Genomic DNA, 15,403 nt, shown 5'->3' with positions numbered 1-15,403 from the left:
AGAAGCTGGCCAGGAGCTTGTGGATGGCTACCAAAAGTGCCTTTTTGCAGTGAAACTTGCCAAGGGACATGTAACCAAATGTTAACATTGCTGTATGTATACTTTTGACCCAGCAGATTTGGTCACATTTTCAGTAGACCCATAATAAATTCATAAAAGAACTAAACTTCATGAATGTTTTTTGTGACCAACAAGTCAGTGCTCCAATCACTCTATCACAAAAAATAGGAATTCTATAAATCATTGGAAACTCAAGACAGCCATGACATTATGTGTATGTAAACTTTTGATCGTGTCTGTATAAAGGCAAAAAGAGCTCTTGTATCATTCCCTTTAAATGGCCCCCTGTCTGGGCTGTGAAGTGACCAAGAAAAAAAAAGGCTTAAATGGAGATGACTTCAACGTTCCTTGTCTCAAGACAGTATCTCACTGTCACCTTGTGTTGGCCAAAACACAGATACGTGATGTGTAGAAAGCCACAGGCAGCTGTCAGTGCCGCTCTTTATCCCGCCACAGCGGAAGAGGGCGGTGCTCTGTCAAACCTAAAGGTCCAACTCAGTCAAGCACATTGCATTAATTATTGAACCAGTAACACATTGGGCTTTTAATGTGTTGCTATGCAGCTGGGACTGCCACAGTTACAGTACGTGTCTTGTGGATGACTTGTGGGAATAAGTGGTTTGTGGGTACATAGGTGCTGACAAAAGTAAGGTCAGCTGCATTATTACTGTTGGTTTGTTTTCATGGTCTTTGAGTGCATGTTTGAAGGATCTCTATGGAGAAGGTGTCTGTGCTATAATGATGTCAGGGTGTGACGGATCTTGAAGAACTTGTCAACAAAGTGCTTTGCCTTGTCATGCTCAGGAGGCGTTTTTTGGAAAGGATCTCTTGGATAAAAGCAAGCAGAGCAGGCAACAAGGGGTGGAGTCGGGCTTACTCGAAGAAGGGCAAAGCCAAGTGGAGAGGAAGCGCCTTACCACCGGCTTCCTGGACTCGTCGTCAGACCCTCTGCTCCGTGGCCCTGCCGTATCCCACCCTAACAGACCAGTTGTAGCGCGTACGTACAGTACTCCTGTACATGTCACCGCCAACTAGTGATAGTCATTTTACATCCGATTTAACTCAAATACTTGGGCATCTTGCAAAAATCTTGATGCTCGGCTGTCTTTACTATATTTTCATTTATTCATTGTTTTATATTATGTTGTTTCCACACTCACTCAACCACAATACAACTCTTTGTTTCAATAGTAATACAATACTGCCCCTGGTTGTAGTACCATTTCAAAGTAAACTTAACCAAGATTTCTTCATCCATCCATCCATCCATTTTCTACCGCTTATCCCTTTCACGCGGATGCTGGAGCCTATCTCAGCTGCAATTGGGCAGAAGGCGGGGTACACCCTGGACAAGTCGCCATCTTAATGCGTGTTTCAATTCCGGCAAGCAACATGAAGGCAGTAAATTTTTTATCTAAATGGCACCTAAATTGATCTAAATTGCACCCCCAGCTAGTTGCTACCATTAATATTTCAAAATTCTACATGATTGCCCTTATTCTGTTATTTACAATTGATGATCTCCGACGACTTCTCACTTTTTTTTTAGCACTCATATATACAGTGGCACTTCAACTTACGAGCTCAATTGCTTCCACGACAGAGCTATTAACTAAAAAAAAAAAATCTATCTGATACATGCATGCTTTGCCCCCACAAAACACCTCCCTTTTAACATGTAAAATTTCCCCTTTAAAAGTACAAACAAACATTTAGATGAGAAATATTGTATAAAAAACATTGCAGTTATTGGGGACGGCGTGGCTCAGTTGTTAGATCGGCCATGCCAGCAACCTGAGGGTTCCTGGTTCGATCCCCGGCTTCTGAGTCACGTCCTTTGCTAAGGACATATTGGCCACGCCAGTTTCCAGGGACACCTACGTTCTGTAAAAGTGGGGCCGGTAGCAAGACACTTAACCCTTTCGAAATGATGGGTCGTGTTTAGGGCTTTGCATGGCAGCTTTTGCCATCAGCGTGTGAATACACTTTGAAGGTAGAAAAGCGTTATACAAGTATAACCCATTTACTATTCATTATGTATTATCAAAATCACCAGGTGCCTTACATTGAGCATTCGTGCAAGCCCAATTTAGTCGTAAGCCAAAGAATCACTTAATGAAATACATAAAACACAGTGTTACTGTTTAAATTGTGTGTACAGTTACAGCGGCCAAAAATGTGAAATATTCTTGATAAATAAAACCCCCGCCTTGTATTTAATGAATACTTGCGCCTACTATGCTACTATATTTTCATGTTGGTTATGAATGTAGTACTTTGAAAGCTAAGTGTTTTCAAAAATTAAGAAGTTTGAGGACCTCTGTATTACTGCATATACTCTATATTTACGTTCTATTTTAACAGTTTTATTGTTCTCCTTTTTCGGATGCTGTTATAGACGCCTACATTTTCCTATGACAGGAATGAATTAAGCTTTCCGAATACAATGGAATGTACTACAAGTAACTACTGTAGTTTAATGCAGTAATAATGTACCATATAATTTATATGCTTCTTTTTATAAGCACTGTTGTTTACACACACCATGGTTGAAAAACAAAGATAGCTGTAAGCTATTGCTAGTGAGGTAGACCAGATGTTTTTGGGCTGGGTTTATCTGATATTTACTAAACCCACCAGCAGTTGGTAGGCTCGTAACTCAAATTCATGCACATAATTTTAAGTATTACAAAAAGCCGAGAGACTGCTCGTATCTCAAAATACTCGTAAGTTGAGGTAGCACTGTATCGCAAAGTTCCAGGTTTTTTTGTTGTTATATTCTATTGTTTTCCCACTCTCATCTCCTTTTATCATTGTCATCAGTTATAATTTGTGACATTTGTTATTTTTTTATTTGTTTTTTTTCTTCCCCCCATTCACAGAGACTTCTGAGGAGCCATTAGTTGATCTAGCTGATGTTTTCAATACTGATGCAGACATCTTGGGAATGCTCGGAAAGTCAAGCGGAGACTCTGGTGCGTCTCTAATTCCATAGGCGCTTTGTAGGTGCTAGATCCTCCAGTCCCAAATGTTAAAGGGAATCCTCAGTGTTCAGACAAGCTTTGTAAGATATTAGAATCCTCCAGTCCCAAATGTTAAAGGGAATCCTCAGTGTTCAGACAAGCTTTGTAAGATATTAGAATCCCCATATACATTTTATTTTTTGTTAATATTTAAACAAAACTCATGACCCTGCAGGCCACCATGTTGCATTGGCATGATATCAATAGTTGCACTAAATGTTTAAAAAAAATAAAAATATATGTTGTGGTTTTAGTACCACATTTATAAATACTATATGTTGGTGTCTTTGATGAAAATTTCCATATTATACTATTTTCAACAATTCTATTGTCTCATCAACAATTCTATTGTCTCAAATGTATCCATCAATCTATCCATCCATTTTCTACCGATTAAAAGGGCTTTAAATAAGCCCAACTGGAAACAGACAGTTTAGTGCAAATAAACTGTTTGTCCATGACCAGAGAACACAAACGTTAGCAACACTAGCATAGCGACACTATAAGTGATTCAAACAATCATTACATCACATTTTAACAGCAACATCATGCTAGGTTAGTCTCATCGCTGATTAAAATCAAAATTATCAAACCTACAGCTCTCACGTCTGTAGCAGACTGACGGATAGTTAGCAGAGCTCCAGGCTTATTTCAAAATGTGTAATGAAGCCTGCCTTTTTACAGAGGTGTCTCTTCAAAAGGATGGATTTTTTATTTTATTTTAATGCAATGGTCAAATCATGACACTAAAAAGACTCATTTGTATAATAGTTTAAATGTATTAAAGTCAGATCGAAAAAAGTATTGTTTCACAAAAACAAATGTCCATTCTTCGCTTTTGTCCTCCTGTGTTGCGTTGTCCAAATCATATTTTGTTGTTTCAGTTTTTCTTTCTCACTCATGTTATCTGGTTTTGGGTTCTTGTAGGTCTTGATTTTTGCCCCTTCCAGGTAGACAGCTCACCTCCTCCTTTTGGTAAGGGTGCAATGACATGCTAATCCTTTTTCTTCAATGTTTACTTTCTTTTTAGCACTTCTAACACTGTATGTCTGTTTGACTTTGCCTGTAAAGTGTTTTACTCATACTCTAATCCTAATAATTGTGGTGTTTATAATCTTTTTGAACCTACTCAAATGCATTGGGGTTATACCACAATAACCCCTAAGTCTTAGTCTAGTCTAATTAGTGGTACTTTAAATTATGTATACAGTATGTCATGTTATTAGCTATAGCTGAATTAAAAGCACCTTTTTACCAAAGTGCCGATTAGTTGTTGAAGAGCTGTAATGTTTATTCCCTGCCACCCCCTGACTCATACGGAAAGTGCCACTGCAGTACTTGCTGCTTTCCTTAATTCCCGACAGTTGGTTAGTTCATTTGTGGCCCTAAGGCAGGGGTGTAAAACTTGTTTCCATCGAGGGCCTCATTGCAGTCATGGCTGCCCTCAGAGGGCCGCTAGTACCAGTGAATGTAAGAATATAAAAGTATCATTATATTATTGCACAATTGCCTAAGGATTTGGTTATTTGATTATTGCACGTACAAATTGATGGATAACTTCCTTTGAAATCATAAGTTAGGGTGATCAGCAGATATTTTTTTAGTATTCATTTATATTTTTACAAAATATAATACAGTATATGATAATTAGGGGTGCTAAATAAAAATGTTTTATCACAAATGAATCGTGATTCTTATTCATCTCCATTGTAAATTGATTAATAATTTTCAAAAATCTCAAAATTTTTTTTTACTAATTAAAAAAAACATTTTACTTACTTGGTGCGCTTATGTCATACGTCAGCAACCAAAAATAGGTTTTGTAACCTATAAGCTGTTTTGTTAAGGTGTTATTATTATTATACTAAGTAATACATTTTGAAATGAATCAATGTAAAATCAGTTTGAATCGAGAATTGTGTTGAATCGAGTATCAATTATGAATCAAATCCTCACCCCAAGAATCGGAATTGAATGGGGATGTGCCCAAAGATTCACACCAATAACAATTGAACATTTGTTGAATGAGTAGATAATATCCAAGTTTAAAACATATGAAATTTCCTGTATTACATACTTTTTTTCTGTCCAAATGGATACAATGAAAACATTTAGTGAGAAAGATGAAGTATCCACATTATTCCCAGATCAATTTCGTATTTCAACTACTAAATGTATTCTATTTCGCTGAACACAACTAACAAATATTTTGTAGAGTGAAAGAGTTTTTTTTTTTTTGTCTTTAATGTGTTGTTTTTCCAAGAGAATTAACACAAATCGAATGTTCAGCTCGACAAAAGGCACTTATGTATGTCATGAACCATTTTACAATTTTTTTCTATTTCCATGTTTGCACAGCTGGTCTGGACATGGGCCCCCTGACAGACTGTTCCTCAGTGACGCCTCATTCTCAGGCTGGTCGTAGGACACCTCGAAGCCTTCCAGAAGAACCTTTGGATGGCATTCTCAGTCCAGAGTTGGACAAGATGGTTACAGATGGTGAGTGTGGCATCGTTTGGAAAGTTAACGCTCAGAATGTAAAACTTCATACCAGGAAAAATACAAAGGTCTTATTTCTTTTCCAGAATCAATCCTCAGCAAACTTTACAAAATCCCAGGTTTGTAAATGCCGCTATCCATAATACCTGTGACTTTGAATGTAACGTGTACAATATGTACTGATATGGCTTTATGTGCTGTGTTACAGAACTAGAGGGCAAAGATGTAGAGGATCTTTTTACAGCAGTCCTTAGCCCGAGCACAAGTCAACCCCCACCGCCACAGTTGCCTCGCCCCCACGGTCCAGGGCCTCTTCCTATCACACCTGGCTCCAGCCTTCCTCATCCCAACACAGGTATTCGTAACTACAGTGCATTTGTAAAGTATTTTGGGTGCCTCACTTTTTCCACATTTTATTTTACAGCCTTATTCCAAAGTGGAATACATATATTAAAATTCTACCCACAATACCCTGTAATCAATCAATAATGATGATGAGAAAGATTTTTTTAATAGATTTTTGCAAATGTATTAAAAATAAAACACTAGGAAATAACGTGCATAAGCCGTGGCGGGCCGTGCGTTTCCCACCTAGGCCTTAGTAATGTCCGACTTCAATAATTACCTCTCAAAATACCATAATTTATGTCACCACATGACCATTGTTAGAGAAATACTAAACAGAAACACATTTGCGCCCTGTTGGGCATTAAATCACCTCACCAGTGTACAAAATGGGTTATTTTCTGGCACATTTAAAAATCAATTAACCCGCATCAGCAATTACAAACCCTGTTTCCATATGAGTTGGGAAATTGTGTTAGATGTAAATATAAACTGAATAAAATGATTTGCAAATCCTTTTCAACCCATATTCAATTGAATGTACTACAAAGACAGAATATTTGATGTTCAAACTCATAAACTTTCTTTTTTTATTTTGCAAATAAAAATTAACTTAGAATTTCAAGGCTGCAACACGTGCCAACGTAGTTGGGAAAGGGCATGTTCACCACTGTGTTACATCACCTTTTCTTTTAACAACACTCAATAAACGTTTGGGAACTGAGGAAACTAATTGTTGAAGCTTTGAAAGTGGAATTATTTCCCATTCTTGTTTTTTGTAGAGCTTCAGTCGTTCAACAGTCGGGGGTCTCCGCTGTCGTATTTTACGCTTCATAATGCGCCACACATTTTCGACGGGATACAGGTCCCGACTGCAGGCAGGCCAGGAAAGTACCCGCACTCTTTTTTTAACGAAACCACACTGTTGTAACACGTTCTGAATGTGGCTTGGAATTGTCTTGCTGAAATAAGCAGGGTCGTTCATGAAAAAGACGGCGCTTAGATGGCAGCATATATTGTTCCAAAACCTGTATGTACCTTTCAGCATTTATGGTGCCTTCACAGATGTGTAACTTACCCATGCCTTAGGCACTAATGCACCCCCATACCATCACAGATGCTGGCTTTTGAACTTTGCGTCGATACCAGTCTGGATGGTTCTCTTCCCCTTTGGTCCGAATGACACGATGCCGAAAATATTTCCAAAAACAATTTGAAATGTGGACTCGTCAGACCGCAGAACTCTTTTCTACTTTGTATCAGTCCATCTTAGATGGGCCCAGAGAAGCCGGCGGCGTTTCTGGATGTTGTTAATAAATGGCTTTCGGCTTGCATAGTAGAGCTTTAACTTGCACTTACAGATGTAGCGACCAACTGTATTTAGTGACAGTGGTTTTCTGAAGTGTTCCTGAGCCCATGTAGTAATAACCTTTAGAGATTGATGTTGGTTTTTTATACGGTGCCGTCTGAGGGATCGAAGGTCACGGTCATTCAATGTTGATTTCCGGCCATGCCGCTTACATGGAGTGATTTTTCCAGATTCTCTGAACCTTTTGATGATATTATGGACCGTAGATGTCGAAATCCCTAAATTTCTTGCAATTCCACTTTAAGAAATGTTCTTAAACTGTTTGAATATTTGCTCACGCAGTTGTGGACAAAGGGGTGTACCTTGCCCCATCCTTTCTTGTGAAAGACTGAGCATTTTTTGGGAAGCTGTTTTTATACCCAATCATGGCACCCACCTGTTCCCAATTAGCCTGCACACCTGTGGGATGTTCCAAATAAGTGTTTGATGAGCGTTCCTCAACTTTATCAGTATTTATTGCCACCTTTCCCAACTTTTTTGTCACCTGTTGCTGGTATCAAATTCCAAAGTTAATGATTATTAGTAAAAAAAACTATGTTTATCAGTTTGAACATCAAATATGTTGTCTTTGTAGCACATTCAACTGAATATGGGTTGAAAATGATTTGCAAATCGTTGTATTCTGTTTATATTTACATCCAACACAATTTCCCAACTCATATGGAAACGGGGTTTGTAAAACATATCTCATGTGGTACTGTCAAAATTAAAATTGCAAAAACCATATTAAATATGAAAAAAAAAAAATTTGAACTCTCAATTTGTAGAACCCATTCGATGCCGTATAACCCCTCGTAGTCGGTTGATTCGAGTGAAAATGGCGGGCATTTCCCCATGCATCGCCGACATTGTGTCACAAGATGTAGTTTATTTTTAAATATCGTTCTTGAAAATCGCCTTGCAAATTTATATCTGCCACCTAATCAACGTTTTGTTTTCCTTCTCTGTGGGTCAAAACTACCTACTCCCTGCTAAATTGCAACTTGTGTTTGGACACTCACTTTGGAATGACAGGTGAGTATCCAATCACAGTCTCGTTAACATCAGGCTACTTGGATAGGTTAATGTCAACAACTTGCGATCTGATTGGCTATCGCAACTGTCCATCAACTGTATGTGTTCTCAAATTCATCCGCTAACGCTCCCGGTGAGTATCCAATTAAAAGATGTGTAAATGTCACATTCAGCGTGAGGCTATCTAGAAATCTTTACTGACAACAACTCGTGATCTGATTGACTATCGCAATTATCTATCATTTGTATGTGCCCGTTTACTTACAGTGCACGGACGCCTACATTGTTGATTCTGAAGGCCCCGGGCAGATTTGGTACAGTATGGCAACATAAGCTAGCTGAATTCTGATTTGATAACAACTCTAACCTAAAAAACAACAGCACTGGAAGGAGCATAATTTGACATGTAGAGAATATGAATACTTTTACATATTTTTATCTTCAATTATGATCATGAATATTCTTAAACCTTCTATTATGTTAAGGGTCAATTTGACCCATTTCAGTTTTTGTGTTGATCAAAGTACTGATTATCTTTTCTTTTTCTTGCTGAAATTTGGTGACTTTTCCTCATCTAGAGTCATGAACTGATGTGTAGAATCTGGACACTTTGATGCGTAGTGGAATGTCTGTGCAGAGTTTTTATACAAAGATGATGTTGTGGGTCATTTTGACCCATACACTTTAATGTGGGTAAATAGCTTTTCAGATCCAAAATAAACATGTCCCTTTGATGTACAATTGTTTGTATTTTGATTGCCTCTGAGACCCAGAGCCAGGTGTGTGAAAAGAGGGAACTTTCTCACACTTGTCCTTGTCACTGTTTTCATGTCATCTCTTTGACCAACTCACCAAAAATGAGCTCCAGAAGGATGACATCTGAGGAGGCTTTATCACAGATTTTTAACTGGGATAGTGATGTAGAGGAAGAGATTTCAGAAACAGAGGATTTATCAGAGACAGAGGACAATGTTATTGCTGATCCAGATCGTCAATTTTCCTACGATGAGGAGGATTCAGAGGACGAGTCTGCCGTTGTTCCTCCAACGTATGAAAACCAAGGAATGCAGCAATCATGCACAGAGGGGACATGGGCATCTAAGGACGGTAATATAAAATGGTCAACATCACCACACCCAAGCCGAGGAAGACTATCATCTTCCAATGTGAACAAAGTGACTCCCGGTCCTACAAGATTTGCTGTCACACGAGTTGATGAGATTCAATCAGCATTTCAGCTCTTCATATCCCCACCAATTGAGAGGATTATACTGGAAATGACCAACTTGGAGGGGAGACGTGTGTTTCAAGAGAAATGGAAGCCACTGGATCAGACTGACTTGCATGTTTACATTGGAGTTCTGTTATTAGCTGGAGTGCAAGTCTATGGAATGAAGAGAATGGAAGGCCAATCTTTCGTGCAACGATGTCTCTTTAGACATTCCACATGATATCTCGTGTGATCCGCTTTGACAACCGCGACACCAGAGCTGGTCGACGTGAAAGAGACAAACTATCTGCGATCAGAGATGTGTGGGATAAATGGGTTAAAAATGTACCTTTGTTGTACAATCCTGTGATAAAGCCTCCTCAGATGTCATCCTTCTGGAGCTCAATTTTGGTGAGTTTGTTAAAGAGCTGACATGAGAACAGTGACAAGGACAAGTGTGAGAAAGTTCCCTCTCTTCACACACCTGGCTCTGGGTCTCAGAGACAATCAAAATACAAACAATTGTACATCAAAGTAAAAGTACATCAAGGAGACATGTTTATTTTTGGGTCTGAATAGCTATTTACCCACATTAAAGTGTCTGAGTCAAAATGACCCGCAACATCATCTTTGTATACAAACTCTGCACAGACATTCCACTACACATCAAAATGTCCAGATTTACACACCAGTTCATGACCCTAGATGAGGAAAAGTCACCAAATTTCAGCAAGAAAAAGAAAGGATAACCAGTACTTTGATCAACACAAAAACTGAAATGGGTCAAATTGACCCTTAACATAATACAATTGGAATTAAAAATGTATTGTATATCACTTTTCTAAATTTTTATATAACCTAAAATAAAGTTGTTATTGGTTTAACCTTTTTTCTTGACTGTTTTGAGTGCATTTACACAGTACGGGTCATAATCAATGTCATTTTTTCAACATAATACAAGGGTTAAGCCCCCCTTAATAGTTTGGTTTGAATTTTTATTTTATTTTTATTTTTTTACAAAAAAATGCAGACAAATTCAATATAAATATGCAGGATGGGTGTAAATAAAAATAACATAACCTTTCATTATTGACTATGATCATAAATCATTTGGTTTCCCCTCACTTGACAGGTGCGCATTACTGCGATAAACTATCCACCGTCACTACACCAAAACAAAGTCAGCAACAAAACCGCTTTTGAGCAAAAATGGACACTTTCTGCCGTAATAGCACCAAAAAAAAACAAATCTTATGTTGTATGGACAGATGCCGCCTCTCTTTCATTTGCACCAAAAGATGCACACACTGTGCTCAGCCGGTGATGCCTTCATGGCCACGAAAACAGTCGGACAACTCCAACACCACACATTACCTGTAACTACCCAGTCGACACATTGATGCTGTTCACACGCAGGCAATCGATGTCATTAACAGCGTGTTATGATGAGGTGGTGACTTGTCCAGGGTGTAACCCGCCTTCCGCCCCAATGCAGCTGGGATAGGCTCCAGTACCCCTGCAACACAGAGAGGGACAAGCAGTATAGAAAATGAATGGATGGATGTGAGTGTTGCTGTTTTGCAGGTTAGTTTATTGCAGCAAAACCAGTTAAAGAGTTAAATACTGCATGCAAACTCACATTTTGGCAAAAGAACGGGCATTACATGTACACCCAGACTCTACATTCAGACTTTTGCTTATTCGAGTCCCATGTATTAAGAATGTTAAAATGTTGATCGTAATCATGGAATGCAGTCACTAGATTGGATAAATAATAATAAAAACTGTATTGATATATTTACAGAAAAACTTTTACTGTATGCCATGGTTGTGTCACAGTACACATTTCATTGTGCAAAATGTGAAAGTTCTACGGTGAACAAAATGGGATCTCTGAAAGGGGTATGTCTCAAATTTTTCCACAGCAGGACCCCCACCCAGACATTCAACAGACAGTTCATGAAAAACTAGATTTTTTATTTTCATTGTCTTTGGGCTTTCCGTTATATTATTTTGTAACATAAATGATTTATTTATGTTACAAAATAATATAACGGAAACCCCAAAGACAATGAAAATAAAAAATCTATTTTTTTTGTAAAATAAATAATTTTTTCATGTTATAAAATAATATAACAGAAATTGCTGCTAATATAATAAAACATTGAACTTGTTATGTCAGTTTTGGGTGATGCTGGTGTGGCGACAATGTGCACGTGTGATGTTGCGCACATATGCTCCAAAAAATGCTCAGGAAGTTTGTGTGTTTGCTCAGAAAACTTGTGGAGACCCTTTGTCTGCGCTTATGATGCAAATCATTCCGGTCCACCAGTAACGCCCACATTACTGAAACGACAGTCCAAGTTACCTTAGTAAGATAGAGGCAGACAGAGAGCAGCAGTATTAAGAGGATGAGCCTACAAGTTGGACATACAAAAGTTTTTCAAAAAAGTACGTTTTTACAACTGCTGGAAATAACATATAGCTCCAGTTAAGAGCTAACATTGTCATGGAATTAATGGACCAGGTGCTGCCCATTTTGATAAATTAATAAAAACCCGGCTAGCAAACCAAGTCAAATTGTTAGCAAGATGGTGATTGATTTATGTCACTTGTTTTAGGTCTAAAACTCAGTTCTTAAAACCTTGTGACGCCCCTGACCAGGCCATACCATCCCTACAGTAAATCATGGTGGTGGCAACAATATGATGTGGAGATGTTTTTCAGCAGCAGGAACTGGTAAACTAATCAGGATAGATGAAAATATGAATGCAGCATTGTGCAGAGACATCCTGGATTAAAACCTGCTCCAGAGCACTCTTGAACTCAGACTAGGACAACAGTTCATCTTACAGCAGGACAACAAGCCTAAGCACACAGTCAATATATGAAAGGAATGGGTTCAGGAGAATTCTGTAAATGTACTTGAGTGGATCAGCCAGAGCCCTGACTTGAATCCCATTGAACATCTCTTGAAGCATGGCTTTGCACCAATGCTTCTCACCTAACCTGGTGGATGGATCTTGAGAGGTGCTGCAAAGAGGAATGGGCAAAACTGCCCAAAGATAGGTGTGCCAACCTTGTGGCATCATGTTCAAAAATACTTGAGGCTGTAATTGCTGCCAAGAGTGCATCAACAAAGTATTGAGTAAAAGCTGTGAATTGGTTTTGTTGTTGTTGTTGTTGTTGTTGTTGTTTTTTGCCAAAATCTCTCTTAAACATTTTTTTTTTAAATACATTTTACACTGTCATTATGGGGTTCTGTGTGTAGAATTTAGAGAACAAAAATGAATTGAAGGCTGTAACGTCACAAAATGTGGAAAAAGTGAAGCTCTATGAATACTTTCTGGATGAACTGTAAAAGGCTTGTTGTCACATTGTAAAGCTCAGCTAAATGAACCCATTATTTTTCTCTTTCTTGACTTGCAGGTAATCCCATGTTTCCCAGGATGCCATTGATGAATGGAATCATAGGACCAAGCCACCGTTTCCCTTCGAATTCAGGAGCAGGGCCCCTAATGCCGGAAAATTTCGCCCCCCTCAACCGTATGCCTTTTAGTGACAATCCCAGGTAATGTACTGCCGCCAACATGTAATCTCTATTTGTATATCATTTATTAGTCTTTGTAGATATCTGTAATTTATTTCCTTTTACATGGATAGGAAGTTTAATCAAATGCCTAGAGAAGCAGTTGGTCCATGGCCGTCTCCTGCCCATGGCCCTGGCCCCACACCCTCTGGATCACTGCCCGAGGGGGAAACTGAAGCCATGTCAAATGCCCAACGTAGTACGCTTAAGTGGGAGAAGGAGGAGACGCTCGGGGAGCTTGCAACGGTAGCACCTGTCCTTTATACCAACATCAACTTCCCTAACCTCAAAGAGGAATACCCAGGTTAGTAATTGGCCACAAAGCACTCACTACCTTTGATCTTTAAGCTGCCTCCCTAATTCCTTTGGTCTGTCCTCAACAGACTGGTCCACCAGAGTAAAGCAAATTGCAAAACTTTGGAGGAAAGCTAGTTCACAAGACAGGGCCCCATATGTGGTAAGCTCACACTGCATGTTACATTTTGTTTTCTACAACATCTAAAGTATGTACAATATACACAAAAAATGGTGCATACGAGCGTAAACCATTAATTTCTGCATTCTTCTGTAATACATCAGGCCTCTTTTGCTAAGCAACCTCAGGCATTTAAGGGTGAACTAATTAAATAGTGGCAGCTTTTCACAGTCCACAATAGTCTTGCTAATGCAGTTAACTTTAAGTGTGTCTTTCTGCATTGACCTATATGCCTGAGTTGAAAAAATATCTAGCAGTAGCAGGGATGGGAATCGAAAACCGGTTCTTGTTGAAAACTGGCTCACAGTGTTTCTATTCCTGGGAATCATTTGCCAATTTTGCTAACGATTCCCTCGAATCACGTTTACACGCATACTGCCGATCAGTGGCACAAACACTGGACAGTTACTCACAAGAAAGAGTGACAAGGAGTCAACTTACAATACTTACTTCAAAGGGAGAAAATGCTGCCAGAAAAATTGGCAGACATTATGTGATAACTTTAAATGAATTACTTGATTTTCCTGCGGGCTGAAGTATATTTTTACCAGCAGCATGTCGTCTGCTGTTAATACTGCAAGGATAACACTGCCTATCATGTTAGCGCATTATTATTATAAAACCTGCTATTATTAACTGTTAATATGGAATCCCATACATTACTTAACGAGACAGCGTCCAACTGGCTCAAAGGGTGCACGCCTCCTCTCTGTATAAGAAGTGTTCTCCACAACTGGAGATGCCATTATTGGTCAAAAATATCGTGTATGCTTCCTGAAAATACAGAGATCCTTATTTCACAGCAAATATATGGTTAATGTTCATGGTCAATGTTGCAAAATTGCATAATGCGCAATTTAATTGGACTTGACTTGCTTGTATTTGTCATTGGCACATGTGTTTGCATGCTCCACTTGTGTATTAAAAAAAAATAACAGTCATTTAGGTTTCTATTTGAATTGTTAACATGTTACTGAGCATTCTTTTGTAGTTATCATTTGACATGGAATGATTTTATGTTGTATTTATTTTATAAATAATACATTACTACGTTATTTTCAAAACAAAACCTCATCGAGACTGCGGTCTCTAAAGACCTCACTTTCGTGTTTGTACACTCACATTTCTTTTTTCTAAACAAAGTTGATGCTAATCAACTGTTATACTTTTTTTCCAGATAAGAGAATAAATAAAGAACCCAAATCGCTTAGCAGAATCGAAAATGGAATCCAAATCATAAAAATCTTACCAATTCCCATCTCTAAGCATTAGTGATCACTATAGTAATACTGATTGTCTAATGCTATAGTAATACTAATTCATCTTTATAAACTCCCCCTATTCATTTATACTGTATACGGCACTTTATTTATATTGTGTATTGAATGCTTGTCTTTCAGCAAAAGGCCAGAGATAACCGAGCAGCCCTGCGCATCAACAAAGTCCAGATGTCGAATGAGACAGTGAAGAGGCACCATCCACAGCATCCACAGCCCCCTGAGGTGTTTGATCCCAACATACCACTAGACACTGAACTGCTGTTTAAAGACCCTTTGAAACCAAAAGAGTCAGAGCATGAACAAGAGTGGAAGTTTAGACAGGTAAGAGGGTATGCAATTAAGTCAGGGCAGCAGCAGGTCCACTTTCTATTTAGACATCTAAGAGGCGCATTAGTAAAACATCCCAAAACTACTGCACTATCCCTTCGCATTAACCCTGATGACATTGGTGGTTAGTAGGCCCAGTTCCCTTTTTTTGCATGCCACTTGCAAATGACATTTGCCCTCGTCAACATATTGTCTAATGCAAAAACTTTTCC

The 15,403-nt window shown here is 38.6% G+C and overlaps 1 protein-coding gene across 7 annotated transcripts in view; it reads left to right on the top strand.

The window, feature by feature from the left end:
• The window catches only part of kmt2cb (lysine (K)-specific methyltransferase 2Cb), a 190,014-nt gene that overhangs the window by 139,648 nt on the left and 34,963 nt on the right, over window positions 1-15,403 (top strand). For 4 of the 7 annotated variants that reach the window (XM_061920330.1, XM_061920335.1, XM_061920333.1 and 1 more), the window contains 10 exons: window positions 865-1,057; window positions 2,943-3,035; window positions 4,011-4,058; window positions 5,442-5,582; window positions 5,669-5,701; window positions 5,791-5,937; window positions 12,950-13,091; window positions 13,184-13,413; window positions 13,493-13,566; window positions 14,985-15,185. In XM_061920330.1, coding sequence (XP_061776314.1) covers window positions 865-1,057; window positions 2,943-3,035; window positions 4,011-4,058; window positions 5,442-5,582; window positions 5,669-5,701; window positions 5,791-5,937; window positions 12,950-13,091; window positions 13,184-13,413; window positions 13,493-13,566; window positions 14,985-15,185 — 1,302 coding nt within the window. The remainder of the gene's footprint in view (window positions 1-864; window positions 1,058-2,942; window positions 3,036-4,010; window positions 4,059-5,441; window positions 5,583-5,668; window positions 5,702-5,790; window positions 5,938-12,949; window positions 13,092-13,183; window positions 13,414-13,492; window positions 13,567-14,984; window positions 15,186-15,403) is intronic. The other 3 variants (XM_061920332.1, XM_061920331.1, XM_061920334.1) reach the window with 3 other exon arrangements.

The sequence above is a fragment of the Nerophis ophidion genome, linkage group LG14, assembly GCF_033978795.1.
Source record: "Nerophis ophidion isolate RoL-2023_Sa linkage group LG14, RoL_Noph_v1.0, whole genome shotgun sequence".
NCBI lineage: Eukaryota > Metazoa > Chordata > Actinopteri > Syngnathiformes > Syngnathidae > Nerophis > Nerophis ophidion.
This window is presented reverse-complemented; position numbering and strand designations above follow the sequence as displayed.